Source organism: Xyrauchen texanus, chromosome 14, assembly GCF_025860055.1.
Source record: "Xyrauchen texanus isolate HMW12.3.18 chromosome 14, RBS_HiC_50CHRs, whole genome shotgun sequence".
Lineage (NCBI taxonomy): Eukaryota > Metazoa > Chordata > Actinopteri > Cypriniformes > Catostomidae > Xyrauchen > Xyrauchen texanus.
Genome location: NC_068289.1, coordinates 10,854,102 through 10,869,773, shown reverse-complemented (window position 1 = coordinate 10,869,773; position 15,672 = coordinate 10,854,102). Strand labels below are relative to the sequence as shown.

The 15,672-nt window shown below is 42.5% G+C and overlaps 1 protein-coding gene across 2 annotated transcripts in view; it reads left to right on the top strand.

The window, feature by feature from the left end:
• Positions 1–14,989, top strand: part of LOC127654814 (transmembrane protein 198-B-like) — a 61,234-nt gene extending 46,245 nt beyond the window's left edge. For both annotated transcript variants that reach the window (XM_052142265.1, XM_052142267.1), the window contains 4 exons: positions 3,341–3,624; positions 8,535–9,110; positions 11,477–11,721; positions 12,868–14,989. In XM_052142265.1, coding sequence (XP_051998225.1) covers positions 3,456–3,624; positions 8,535–9,110; positions 11,477–11,721; positions 12,868–13,020 — 1,143 coding nt within the window. In that variant the 5' untranslated portion in view covers positions 3,341–3,455 and the 3' untranslated portion in view covers positions 13,021–14,989. The remainder of the gene's footprint in view (positions 1–3,340; positions 3,625–8,534; positions 9,111–11,476; positions 11,722–12,867) is intronic.
• Positions 14,990–15,672: the final 683 nt, after the last annotated feature.

Below are 15,672 nucleotides of genomic sequence, written 5' to 3'. Positions count from 1 at the left end.
TTGAAAACTCGCAGGTCCAGGATTGGTCGTAAGCCGCCGCCTTTCGTGGGTACAATGAAATAAGGGCTGTAGAAACCCTTCCTCATTTCGGTTGGAGGGATGGGCTCTACCGCGCCCTTAGCTAAGAGGGTCACGATTTCCGTGCGCAGGGAACTGGCATGCTCGCCGTGTACTGCGGAAAAGCAGACGCCCCTGAAGGAGGGCGGGAGCCGGGCAAACTGAATTGCGTAACCGAGTCGAATGGTCCGGTGCAGCCAGCGTGATGCGTTGGGAAGCGAAAGCCACGCTTCCCAGCTCTGCGCTAGGGGCACCAAAGGGACGAGTATTTTGGATGTACCCGGCGGGCCTCGCAGCGGGCGGAACAGGTAATGCAGCGTCGGGCGGCTTCGCTGCGCCTGAGGCTGAGGTGCTGAGAATAGACTCAAAGCACTTACCTTGCTCCACGCGCCCGGCAGGGGCGGGTTCATGACTGAGGAGGAGGTCTGATGTTGGCGCCCTCTGGATTCGCTCTGAACCGGCTGGCCGGGGACAGTCGTGGGCAGGCGGAAGGCGGATCGCCGCGTCCGTGTACCGGACTGTCGTAATCTGAAAGCACATTGCCGTGAGAATGGCATTTGCGGGCCAGGTGACCCAGAGGCAAAGGAAATAGCTCTTTTATTGAGAATGTGGGTACCACAGCCCCCATCAGGGGGTGTGGCAAATGAAAAAACATAGGATTCTCCACCCGGCCCTCCACTGGGGGACGGAGCAGTCTTACCACCTCCGGAGCTAACATCTTCGGCTCTGGGTCGACTGTCTCAGGAACGCTTGGGAGCTTTCCGTGTCCTAGAGGGGGTTCGTGAGACAGGGGGCGTACGCCGCCTGCGGGGTGCTCGACGCTGGGGCTGAGAGCTGGGCCCGGGTTGGGGCGGAGCAGGAGCTGGTTTCTTCGCCGCAGGGGGACGCCCTCGGCGAGCAGACGGGCAGGGCCCGTGAGCGGCAGGTGTGCGGCGGGGCATGATGTGAGAGATGGCCTCCGTCTGTTTCTTCACCGCGGAGAACTGTTGGGCGAAGTCCTCGACGGTGTCTCCGAAAAGGCCAATCTGGGAGACAGGTGCGTCCAGGAAGCGGTTCTTGTCAGCCTCAGGCATCTCGACGAGATTGAGCCAGAGATGGCGTTCCTGGACCACTAGGGTGGCCATCGCCTGTCTGAGTGCCTACGCTGTGGCCTTCGTCGTTCTCAGGGCGAGGTCGGTCGCTGAGCGCAGTTCCTGCAGCACATCAGGATCAGGTCCACCCCCGTGCATGCTTCTGAGTGCTTTGGCCTGGTGGACTTGAAGGAGGGCCATCGCATGCAGGGCGGAGGCAGCGCGTCCAGCTGCACTGTAGGCCTTCGCGTTGAGCGAGGATGTTGTCCTACAGGGCTTGGATGGGAGTACGGGGCGGCCACGCCAGGAGGTAGGGCTACCGGGGCATAGATGGTACGCAACTGCCCTATCGACCTGGGGAATCGCCCAGTATCCGTGGCGCTCTCGCCGTCGAGGGTGGTGAGAGTGGAGCGGGTGGCACCTAGACGAGCGGAGAGCGGGGCTCTCCACGTAGACGCCAGCTCATCATGCACCTCCGGAAAAACGGGACCGGGGATGCGAGGCCGCGAACGCCGCGCTGCCCCCAGGAACCAGTCATCCAACCGTGAAGGCTGTGGGGAGGATGGAGGGTTCCAATCCAACCCCACGCTCACGGCGGCCCGGGAAAGCATGTCAGACATCTGAGCGTCGGCCTCAGCCTGGGCCTGCTGGCCCGAAGGCGACAGTCCAGGGGAGTCCTCGGCATCAGACATCACACTCTCTGATGCAGCGGCAAGCTCATCTGCTTCAGGTTTGGGAGGATAGACAGCCGGGCCGTGAGGCGAGCTGCTATCGCCGCGAGCGTAGACGGGGACCAGCGAGCGTGTCGGGGAACAGGAGGTTCGCGGGGGGCTACCCGGCGAAACTGCACCCGCTGCCACCCCCAAATCGCCCCCAGCGCCAACCGCATCGTCCTCAATCCCGTGGGAAGAATGAGCAATGCGGGGTGCAGCTGGGGTGGCTTGCTCTCTGTTGAAAGCAAGCCGCGACTGCAACGTGGTCATGGTCATGTTTTCGCAGTGAGAACATGAGCCATCCACAAACGCCGCCTCGGTGTGATCGCGGCCCAAACACACGAGACAGCGCCTGTGGCCGTCTGAAGCGGAGAGCACTCTACTGCATCCAGGAACAACACAGGGGCGGAAGGGCATCTTGAAAAGACCGCGTCCTGAAAAGGACGTTCAACGCCGCTGTGTTTTGCTCTTTTAGAGAAATTACTCTTTTAATAGGAATTTACTCTTTTAAATACACAATGTGTGTGTGTGTTTGCGCTGTAAAAGCACTCAGGGGCAACAATGCACGCGTGCAATGTGAAGGAGAAAGCCGCTGTTGTGTGCCGTCAAGATCCAACAGCATGCAGATCGTCAGAGGAAACAGGAACGTTTAAAGTGGTGTGTATTCTTGCAGCAGACTGCAAACAGACCATCGGCTCCGAAGAAATTTTCTGAATGAACTCCCGTATTTGCGCCGCTTAAATACCCGTATGTCCGGGGGCGGGACATGCAAATACTGGCTGCCAACTCTCATTGGCCTTTTTTCATAGATCAGAGGTGGATATCGGCGCTCAAGAGAGACCCCTAGTGTCGCTTCTCCGACACAACGTGGAGAGAGCGACAGAAGGGGAATGTAGCATAGTGAGGATGGATTAAAAAATAAAACTATAAAAAGTTTTTATTTATCAACTAATGTCATACAAAGTCCAGTAAACATAAAAAAGCTACATCAATATTAAAATATGACCACTTTTACACCAAAACAGCACCAATTCTCCTAGGTACACCTGGACACAGTTTTTTTTGGTTGTTGTCAGATTGGATGTTCCAAGCTGGAGAATTTGCAACAGTCCATCTATCTATTTAGGGTGTATCAACTGCTTCTGTCTCTTCATGTAATCCCCGACTGACTCAGTGTTCAGTGGTGGGGAATACTATCTGTTGCAGAGCTCTCTGTGCTTCTATTCTATTCCATTTGCAAAAGGAATGTTCAGGAATTTAAAATGAATATTTCCAATTGACACACTAAAGCTGAATATATATATATATATATATATATATATATATATATATATATATATATATATATATATATATATATATATATATATAAAACCATCTTAAGACAAATGTCTTTTGCACATTACTGTATATACAATGTTTATTTTGACAGGTAGACTCAAACTGGTAGACTGTCATGAGTTAATATCTGCACACTCTTCTTCTGATCTCTTTGAACAGGTAAATTGCTGTGGATGGGAACCTCTCTGCATCCTCTGTCTTCCACATGACCCCACTCTCCTGCTGCTCTCAGCTCCCGTTAAAACCATAACATTCTCTAACATACACTGGCAGTATGACATCCACTCCACAGATTCTGGCCTTTAAGCTCTCCCCACCCTCTCAGGATGAGAGTTCAGAGCGTCTGTTCAACTGTGATGAGAACATTGAACGGAGCTACGAGGTGATTCCGGCTGTCGTCTGTTCCATGTGCTGTCTCTTTGGCATCATCTACTGCTTCTTTGGTAGGTTGTAGCACAGGCTGGATGTGAAAAGGTTCATGAATGCACTGATTATATTAAGACAATTAGTACAGATGGCAGATCACTGGTTTGGAGAAACATAGATTTCCATAAGATGTATTTCTCATGGGGGCCTGGGTAGCTCAGCGAGTATTGACACTGACTACCACCCCTGGAGTCACAAGTTCGAATCCAGGGCATGCTGAGTGACTCCAGCCAGGTCTCCTAAGCAACCAAATTGGCCCGGTTGCTAGAGAGGGTAGAGTGACATGGGGTAACCTCCTCGTTGTCGTGATTAGGGGTTCTCACTCTCAATGGGGCGCGTGGTAAGTTGTGCGTGGATCACGGAGAGTAGCATGAGCCTCCATATGCTGGGAGTCTCCATGGTGTCATGCACATTGAGCCACATAATAAGATGTTTGGATTGATTGTCTCAGAAGCAGAGGCAACTGAGACTTGTCCTCCACTACCCAGATTGAGGTGAGTAACCGCACCACCACGAGCACCTACTTACCACGTAAGTATTGCTCACTCCAAACCAGGTCAGATTCTAGCATGACATAAATGCATGGGTGTGTTTTTGCCTCATTATGACAAACATAGTTTTAGTTGTGGTTGTTTAGCCAAATTTAATTCACATAATAACATCTACACTAGCAGCCAAAAGTTTGGAATAATGTAGAGATTTTGCTCTTATGGAAACAAATTGGTACTTTTATTCACCAAAGTGGCATTCAACTGATCACAATGTACAGTCAGGACAATAATAACGTGAAAAATTACTATTACAATTTGAAAAAAAAAATCAGAACTTTAAGAGTTTTCATAAAAAAATCCTCCATGTGTAGCAATGACAGCTTTGCAGATGATTGGCATTCGAGCGGTCAGTTTTTCCAGATACACAGGTGACATTTCACCCCACACTTCCTGTAGCACTTGCCATAGATGTGTCTGTCTTGTCGGGTAGTTCTCACGCACTTTACAGATTAGCTGATCCCACAAATGCTCAATGGAGTTAAGGTCCATAACACTCTTTTCCAATTATCTGTTGTTCAATGTCTGTGTTTCTTTGCCCACTCTAACCTTTTATTTTTGTTTTTCTGTTTTAAAAGTGGCTTTTTCTTTGCAATTCTTCCCATAAGTCCTGCATTCCTGAGTCTTCTCTTCACTGTTGTACATGAAACTGGTGTTGAGCGGGTAGAATTAAATGAAGCTGTCAGCTGAGGACATGTGAGGCGTCTATTTCTCAAACTAAAGACTCTGATGTACTTATCGTCTTGTTTAGTTGTACATCTGGCCTTCCACATCACTTTCTGTCCTTGTTAGACCCAGTTGTCCTTTGTCTTTGAAGACTGTAGTGTACACATTTGTATGAAATCAAAGTACATTGTAAAGCCTTCATTCCTCAAAACAATGATTGTCTGATGAGTTTCTAGAGAAAGCAGTTTCTTTTTTGCAATTTTTGACCTAATTTTGACCTTAAGACATGCCAGTATATGGCATAATGTGGTAACTCAAAAAACAAACACGAAGACAATGTTAAGCTTTATTTAATTAACCAAATACCTTTCAGCTGTTTTATATAATGGCAATTGATTTTCTAGTACCAAATTAGCAATTTAGCATGATTACTCAAGGATAAGGTGTTGATGGGCCTGGGTTGGGGCGGAGCAGGAGCTGGTTTCTTCGCCGCAGGGGGACGCCCTCGGCGAGCAGACGGGGCAGGGCCCGTAGCGGCAGGTGTGCGGCGGGACATGATGTGAGAGATGGCCTCCGTCTGTTTCTTCACCGCGGAGAACTGTTGGGCGAAGTCCTCGACGGTGTCGCCGAAAAGGCCAATCTGGGAGACAGGTGCGTCCAGGAAGCGGTTCTTGTCAGCCTCAGGCATCTCGACCAGATTGAGCCAGAGATGGCGTTCCTGGACCACTAGGGTGGCCATTGATGGCTGCTGGAAATGGGGCCTGTCTAGTTTTTATAAAAAATTACCTTTATCAAATACTGCTAGTGCTGTTTTTTACATCAGTAATGTCCTGACTATACTTTGTGATCAGTTGAATGCCACTTTGGTGAAATAAAGTACCAATTTCCTTACAAAACCGCAAAATCTGTACATTGTTCCAAACTTTTGGGTGCCAGTATAACTGTGACAACCTGACAAGAGTGACAGATCCCTGTCCCTCTCTATTAGATTAGCTTTATCAGTTTCACTTGAAATTTGCTTTCACTGCCCATTACTTGGTAGGGGAGTGACTGAGAAAGTGAGGAGAGTGAGGATTCAGGCCATTTCCTTTATATTCTTTCTGAGGCATTCAGGCTCCTATATGATTAAACTGTTAAAAACAAGTTATTTATTGCCCCCCGCCGCCCCGCTTCTCTCCAAACACCAATTTGGACCATTACTGACAATTCTAAATTGCATCAGTTAAAAGCCAAAAATCTCTGTGGAAAGTGCAATGCATTATGAAAGGTTCCTGTTATTTAAAAGCTACCATTTTGTAACTGAATGGACAGAATGGGCGTTAATAGCAAAGAGCACCAAACACCTTTAGTAACTTTGCCTCTCAATGCAGCTCTGGTGACTCTACTTACATGTCTCCAAACACAATATTTATCTCTTGGGTTTCGTATAGAGCTATTTTAGAATTGATTGACTATATCTTTAAAGTGTTTTGATGCTATAAAATCATTTATTGTGCCACAGCTTTAAATGCAGAGACAACATCAAAACCTCCTGAGACCAAAGTGTGACTGTTGTGTGCATTTTCCATTCTTTTTTGATTTGTAACTTGTAACCCTAAGAATTTAGTTTTTATTTAAACCAAATAGTTTTCATAAAAATTGATGTCCACATATGTGGAAAGTGGGACTAAGTTGTGAAATTTTAAATAATATCAATCTATAGAAAGTATTTTTTATACAATTGTTTTCAGGAGTGTTGGTTATTGATGTTTTTTTTTTTTTTTAGAAATTAGCATAAATAATTCTGATTCAAAGTAATCGGCAGCATCATCCAATCACTGCTATTTTGCATGAAAAATTCTGAATCTATTCACTAATTATTTTTGTCACATGTCTGCCAATAGCACATTTTCGGTAGCCTGAAACTCAACTTTTGACTGGATGTTAGGAGTGAATGCACTTGGCTGTATAGGAAAGCTATAGAACAATCCCTTGCTCTCTTGCTCCCTAATTGGGGAATGACCTCCAGTATGCGGTCTGTCTGCACTGGTCTCAGAACAGTTTGAAATGAACCTAATTTTCATCCTAACTCCATATACAGCCTCTGAAAGCAACATTTTCCAGATTTTATAGGATATAGGATATATAGGAGAATATAGGATATTTAGTCCTTGTATGTGGTCATTGTATTTAACATTTGTACATTTGTAGTTTAACCCTTTAATGACAGCCTAGAGTCTCCTGAACTGAGATTAGTTGGTTTAAATTAAATTAAATTATGCATAGCCTATAGCGAAGCCAAAACATAATGTCCATGCATGTGGATGCAGGGTCTCAGGAGGATAAGTAAATAATTTTTTGGTTGATTTTACCTGCAAGTGTAACATTGTGTCTTTATGTTTTTTATCAAAACATTCCTTTGGGGTGGGACTATCTGTTTGTACAGCCAGTGATAAATGGTGACTTTTCTGGAGTCTGTTTCAAAACTATGACTCTTTTTGGAACTCCATTTGGTGACACTAGTAGTGCAGAAATTATACATTGAAGTTTTCTAGTTCCTAGTACAATCTTTTTAGTGGGTATATACTATATACCAGTGGTTCCAAAACGCTTTACAGTGGCGTACCCCTTCAAAGATTCAACATCCTTTTGCATACCCCCTCTCTAACGCATAGATAACATTCACACAATGTATTTTGAAAATGTGTAAATTTAACACAATTGTCTTTGTAAAACAAGTGCATTATATTAAACATGTTATGTTTGTGCATGTTTTTTTTATATGTTATATTAATCATATAAATATTTATTAAAGAGCTTACCGATTGAGATGGGTAAGCTAGATATGATATAACTGCATAACTTGCAAACTCCCCCACACTATGCAAGAATAGCGTTCGGTTCTGTGCCTGAAATTGCGCATCACAGCAGGTACTGCATTGTCGACCTACTACGAGCATTGCGGGTATTGTGAGGTCAGCTCAAGGTGCTTTTTTATGTCACAATTTGACATTGTTAGGAAGGTTGAGCTCATTTACTGAAAAAACATCATACAACAATGAAAAACAAGTCTCTAGCGTGCAAGCAAATGTGAGTAAAAATTACTACGTGTGGAAAATTATTTGGCCACACTGCATGTCTTATACCTGTCATCAGACCTTATGATCTTATACCATCAGAATCAAAACTCATTATGCATCTAACCTTAAATACAAATTACATTTCAAACTGCGAAAAAACAAACAAACAGACAAACTAAAATCATGGACGACTGACATGTGCGAGTCTGGCAAAACAGTGAAGTATCAATTTTACTTGCTATCACTAAGCTATGTCACCTAGAAGTGTGCTTGGCTGGCGAAAAAAGATACTTGTGTGATGCACGACTCATGAGAAGGTGCATTTTTTTAAACCGTAAAAGATTGGGTTATTTCATTGCCTATTTATCTGACCTTTATGACACAACCACTAGGGGGCACACAAAATTATTTTTGCCAGTGAGAAATGAACTGGGTTTGAATGTTATTTTAGACTTATGAAATTAAAAGAACGGTAAATCGCATACCCCCCTTGTCACCTCACGTACCCCCCGTTTTGGAATCTCTGCTGTATGCTATTCTTCTTATTTCTTAATGTTAAAATAATCTGAATTATTCTGTGTCTCTATAACTTTTCTATTTTCCACCTCCTTCTCCCCTATCCTGCCCTTTCTACCCCTCTTCTTTCTGTCATAGGGTACCGCTGCTTCAAGGCCGTAATGTTCCTTACAGGTCTAATGTTTGGCTCCATCATCATTTTCATGCTCTGCTATAAGGAGAGGGTCATGGATACTCAGCTAAGTGTGGAGGCCAGTGTGGGCATCGGCCTGGGCATTGGCACTCTGTGTGGCTTGGTTACTATGCTGGTCCGCAGTGTGGGGCTTTTCATGGTTGGACTTCTCCTGGGTTTACTGGTGGCCCTTGCCTCTCTGGTGGTTCTGGAAGAGTTTTATCACCCGAGGACAGTGTGGCTTCCTCTGGGTGTGCTGCTGGGATCAGGCATGCTGTTTGCTGTGCTCACGTTGCAATGGCAGCGCTGTTTTACAACCCTCTCCACTGCCGTCTTTGGATCAGCCGTGGTTACGGTGACTGTGGATTATTTTGTTGAGCTGTTCGCTTTGACACGATACATCTACGAGAGGGTGAAGGTGGATCCACCTCGCCCTGTTTGCTGGTTCACATGGGTGGTCATGGGAGTTTGGCCCGTGCTAGCGCTGCTTGGTGTTCTGATTCAGTGGAAGGTCACGGCTGAAGGATATTCACACACAGAAGGTAAGTTTCAAATACCTCCAGTACTCCACATTTTGAATGTTTCTCTTATTTACACAACCATTTTAGGTTATGTAGTCTCTTCTAAAGAACTTACTAGTAAAATCGGCTTTGTCAGAAAAGGGAGACATTCAAAATGTGTAGTAATGGGCTCCTCCAAGACCAGGATTGAGAAACACTGATTTATGATGTCTAGGACAATTGTAAATAAGCTTGGTGTACCAGGAGAATGACATAATTAGCAAGACTCCAATATGGGATGGCCTTTATGGACCTTATCAAATAAGTTTTTCCCCTAGGTATCCTGTGCATTTTTGGGGAAATGAGCAGGGTTTTAAGGCTCTGTTCTATTTATGGGTGTCCCCGTTAATTACGTGCTGTGGTGATGATCCTATGGAGACCAGACTGTCTCAGCTGTGCCCTGCATACATAATCATTCTGAGAATTTTTTGGGGAGGCTTTACCTACCATCTGTGAATGGGGATTTTCAAATTGCTTCATCGCTGTCTTTTAGAAAGCAACCAGCATGCAGGGCAAGGGAGTATGCATGAAGATTTCCACAGGTTTGATGTCGTCTAGGTCCCTTTAAGACATGTTAGTCAAGTTAGTCTTTCTAGCAAGTCAGTCCTCTAGTGGCCATCTTTTGAACAATCTTTGAAGGCTATTTCCAGTCATGAAAGTGCAGCTCCTATCTTCTTGAATGGGGAAAGACTGAAATCTCAAAAAAGGTTGACCAAGATTATGGTCAAAGGACATTTCAAATCAGTTGTAAAATCTGACAACACTGAAATAAAAAAAAATACAATTTTGTGCAGCTTTTATAGCTAATGTGCATGCAAGTTTTCAAGTTGAATGATAGGTCATGTCTGTATCTAAAAGGTGATTGGCTTTTTTACCTGTAATAACTTCCTTTCTACATCCACTGGGCATTCCAATTTCTCCCATTATTTTTAATAGAAGTGGCCTGTCTTTGCTAAACAGTCTCTAAGTTAAATCTGTGGCCATATTGGTAACGTCTCAGAGCAGCTATTGCCAGTCATATATTGTCTTGAATGGGAAAAGACCAAAATCTCCAAAACGGTTGGTCAAGATAACGTTCTAGAAACATATTTCAAATTTGACAACAAAATTTGACAACAATTTATTTATAAATTGGGCTTCTGTTATTTTTGTTTTTACTGGCTGGTCTAGCTGATGAGTTTGCTCATTCAAGAAAAAAACAAAAAGGTGATTGGCTCTTTTAACTGTACAGCAGCTTCCCTTCTTACAGCTGCCTTATTGAACATAATGATTATTTTTATAAAAAGGAAAGGGCAATGACTCTTGTTATAGGTTCTTTTAACTGAAAGGCAGCAGCCAAGTGAGCTAAAAATTTAGTATTTTTACCAGACTGTGTGTGTGCTATACATATTTTTGTTCATTAGAGTATTGTGTTTTTCTTCTTGTGTCACCAGTATTGAAATCATTTGTGAGTTGAATCTTCCGCTGCACGAGAGAAACACTTTATGGATGATGTGTGGAGTTTGCTTCTTGTGAAGATGCTGCATTTAATTTAGGATGCTGCCAGAGGCAGAAAGCAGTGAGGCAGTTCACTAGGTTTTGGAACAGACCCTTAGTGTGACAGATTCGCCGATTTATGTTATGTACTTCTCTCCTAATCTTATAACGTCTATGGTAGAATCCACAGTTCTCTTTAAAAGCATACATCCTTACTCTTCTTTATCAAATCCAAGACTAAACAAATGGACACAGAGATTCAGAATTATAGTGTACTCTGTGAAAACATGCAGCCACAACTGGGAGTGGTTACCATGGCTACAAGTTGGGCCCTTGTTTGGCAGACTGGGGGAGGGGGCTGTTATGAGGAAGGGATAGAAAAATAGAAGCGAGGGTGGGAGGAGTGTTTGTGAGGGGGGAGAGAGAGAGATCATTACATGAATTCCCTGACAGATGGGCCGCGAATCTGTTGAGGCACAACAGAGGGACTGAATGGGCAAAAATACTCTGTTTATGTCTGTTTTTAATAATGACAGAGAACAGAATGTCGATTTAGCCTTGTGGCAGAGCAGAATGTGTCAAAATACTCAATGATTTGTTTAGCAGCTTGGCTTTGGACTATAATGTGAGCAATCCAACCAGTACTCACAGCATAAAGTAGTGTCTTTACATTATAAGGAAAATAGAGATGGAAGTTAACATAAAGCCTCTGTTTTGCAGTCATGATACTTTGGGGCCATGAATACAGAGAACATTTCTCCAATTTTCACTCTCATTCTTGTCAGCCTTTCTAACAGTTTGGTCTTGTTTGAGGTATTGGATTCCTTTCCTAAATGTGCTCTCTCCTCTCCTTCCTTTTTTTGCTCATAAAGTCTTCATCAGTCACCAGCAGAGAAGAGTGCAGTTAATGCGAATTAGTCAGAAGGTAGAAAGGAAAGAATGCAGAAAGAAGAAGAAAAAGCCACAAAAACAGCCACCGCAGCAACAGAAGTACCACCACCCCCCTCAGTCCAACCCTCGTCCACCCAACCCTACACCCAAACTCCAGCATCCAGAGCCCACCCACCGTCGGAAACCCAACACCAATCGCCGCTTTGATGGAGATATACTTTCTCCGGTATGTATCATTAGTTCATATGTTCATCCCACTACATCAGTCTCCATCTATGGATTTCAATCTCAGTTAATTCAGCTAATGTCTATTCTGCCACAAATCCATTTGTCATTTTACATAGTTTTTTTTTAGTGCCACAATTAAAAATAAATACAAAAAACTACGATTTTGAGAATAAAGTCATATTATTTTGAGAATAAAGAGTCACATCTACGCGAATAAAGTCAGACCATTATAAAATTAAAGTTGTAAATGTTTTGAGAAAATGTTGTAAGGAAAGTAACATTAAAGTGATGTGGTGGACAACAGCGAAGTGGAGAGTCTCAAGTCTTTGGATATAATAAACAACACTAACCAGGGAGATAACATTGGCTATGCAACTTTGTTGTCAAGTTGGCCGAGCTGAATTTGTGGGATGTTTTTTGCGAGCTCTGTGTTCATGAATGAGGTATGCATTAGTACAGAATTTTTCAACCTGTGGGCACCTGACAAGGGAGGCGTGAGATATAGACTTCCACTCAAGTGAACTGCTGTGAATTATGTAGGTCCATTTCAATACATTTTACAGTATGTCGTAACATCCCCTAAGATGTAGTATTGTTTTAAGAGCAAAACCAACAAAAAGCAAACCAAGCATCACCCACCCTGAGCGGGACTGCATGAGTGTCTGTCTGTTTCTTTCTCCTGAATAAATTCATTTTCCTACTAAACCAGTGTCTGTGTACTGTGTGCTGATGCGCCAAAAGACCAAGTATTTAGCCTAAAGGACATGTCCTAAAGAATGATTTAACTAAATATTCCATATCCATTTCTTGCACTGATGAAGCTGCTGGCTTCACAAAATGCTATGACATTATTCTCCTAATTTGACTTTATTCAAAATATTATGACTTTGATCTCATTATTTTATGACTTTAAACTTTATTACTTTATTCTCGTAAAAGGCATGTAATGAGATTAATCTTAAACCATTTGGACTTTATTCTCATAATCCTATGACATAATTCAAGAAATCACTGATTTGTTTTTTTACGTGGCACTTTTTGTGTTTTCAAAAATCTATTCAAAATTTATAACAATCTAATCTCATGCTTATCTATTCAATTTATCAAAGATTGTGTTACATGTTCACCCTCCTCTCTCTTTTAGAGTTACATCCAGAACTTTTGTGACAGGCGTGCAGACAGGAGGGGCTACTCTCACGACAGGTTGATTGGTGGCTCACACATTGTAGATTTAGACTATGACTGTGGCTCCCAAGTGCCACTAACAGCCCAAACAGGCCCTGCAGTGAGAGGTTGACCCAGTTCCCCTACTGAACAGGAGATACACAGCAGCAACCAATCTGTGAACCAAGAACGTACCGGCTGGATCAAATCAAATAGCTCAAGGGACTCTTATACCCAAACCGATTTGCCATGTTCCCATGCATTTTTTGCTAAGTAAGTGTGATGCTGTTTTGGTTGCATCAAATGGATTGTTTACCTACAACACAGAGTGTTATATTTTGCACACCACTGCCTAGTTTTGCTCCTTTACTCTATTTTGTATTGCTGAAGATGGGTGTAGTATGTGCATCTGCCCTTCTGAGGCTCTTCTACCCATAATTAAGCAGATATCTCACTTTGTTCAGGAAGAATGGTCTCATAATCACAGCAGCAATTTTAAAGAAGGTACATTATGTTCAATCCGAACATGGGACCAAATACAGCTTTGACTTTTAAGTGACTAAGTTGTCATATAGCATGCACAGGTTCTGCAGTATAGACCATTCATATATCTGTTTACAGAGTAAAACTTTTTTTTTTTGACCTGTTAGACATGTTTCAGATAATGCGTTGTTTACAGCACAGGCAGGGATGTATGTACCATTTTATAACAGTTTCAAATGGCTTTATCTGCTATGTGTCAGGACCTACGCAATTTCTGTCAAACCATGTAAGGTGAAAACAAGATCAATTCAGCCTGAGCCTATTGCTGAAACCACAAATAATGAAATGTCTTGTGTGTTTATCTTTGTCAGCCAATGCATGTGGGAAAAAGTGCCACCATTACTTATTTGTGAAGTAGCGATGCATTGCTTTCATTTTTTTAAACCTGTTGTTAGACGTCCCATTTATGTCTGTTGGCTATTGTGGCTCCCAGTTAAATCTCAGGGGCTGTGGTAGCAAGGGGAGGCCTAACGATGTAACTGTGAACACTTAAGGGGTTTGTATGGATGATTAAAAAGTGTCCTTGTCTACTGTGAGAGAGTTTTGAAAGTAATGAAAGGGACTAAAGAAAGATGCCTGAGGGGGAATTAGAATGGTGGACTTCCCACCGCAAAGGATGTTGTGTATTCCTGTGTGTGTTTGTAGAAAGCATGAAAAGGAGAGAGGGGGAGAGAAATAGAGAGAGTGTGTCTGTACGTGTATTTGGGTGTGTATGCAGAAAGAGAGAATCTTTTGTGTGTGGTGTGTGTGTGTAGGTTTGTTGAAAGCATTTGTGCATACTGGTCTTAATTTCTGATTTATCTTAATATTTGGATGCAGAGTGATTTCACACCCAGTTTCTCCTCTGTGTTTATCAGGGCTGTAAGAGCAATGAAGTCACAGTCTAATCTCTTCCTCTCTCTGGAGTAGTGAAAGGGCTCAAAGGCTTAAATTCCTCTCTGTTTGCCATGTTTTAAAGGGACAGCTTGGATCTCTAGTAAAATTTTGTACATTGTCTGAATGTATATATGCTTACATGCAATTCTGTATAATTGCTAGTGCTTTGATTAATATTTTTAATGTTGTTTTTTTTTTCTTCCTAATCAGTGGTTACATCTGTGTGAAGAACTGTCCTTTTGACAAATGTGTCATTGATAGTCATTTGTAATTATAATTTATTTCTAATTTAATAGATAAGGATTTCAAGTGGAACTCTGTATGTAATTAAATTGATGTCGACCATTATTATTATTGAGCATGAATTTGTACAAACTTTATGACCATAAATGTTGTGCTCCTGAAGTCAAATATGCTTTTGTGTATGTGTCCATTTCCCTCTTAATACATTGCTGTTTAAAACAGACGTATTTGGTCTATTTGAAGGCAGTAGAGGCCTTTGAGGCACAGGGTGAAACATATTAAATTGTGTTCAGTAGTTACTGGTGGGCATGCACCAGCAATGAAGGCAAAACATGCTCAAGTACCTCTGTGATACACTGCATAATGTTCCATTTTAAAAATAAATGTGCAAATCTCCACAGGGGCAGAATTCATTTACACTGAGGAAAATAAAAAAAAAATCACATTAAAATGGATTTCTGTTGTCATTTTATTTTATTTGTTTAGCTGCATATTGATGGAAAAAGCTATGAAAATGGTTTAGCTTTGTGATTTCATTTAAATTATCTAAGATATCTTTTCTGCAATGCCCTCATTCGTCTTCTAGAAACATAGAGAAGTCTGTTTTATATCTTTCGAGTCATCTCAGACAGTGGGGCTGAGCTAGCAACGCTTCCCTTTCATTTATGAGTGCGTGCTCAGCATGCATGTTTGTGGTGGTCTGGACTCTCTTGATTAGAAGACGCTATCCGTAGATAGTTTTAGCATGATTATATGCTCCCAATTATAGCCTGTTTTATACTCTCTGGTATTAATAGGTCTGAGATCTCTGAGTGACTTGTTGCCTGTTATCATTTAGAGGGAGAACCCCACTTTCAATCCAATGAAAATTAACACTGACCACCAGAGAAGAATTTTCTCTAGTGAGAAGAATTACACCAATGAAGTTGATTAGATTAAACTTGAATTCGATTTATTTCTATAAATTGCAGTAGAGTGACAATGTTGCATTATTATATCCCATTCATATAAATGTGAGAAAGATGTCAATCAAAAGCTCAAATTATCCTGGAAATTAATATTGCAGGGCTGTTCCTTAAATATATTGTAGATAAATCAATATATAAAATTATACTACTAATAA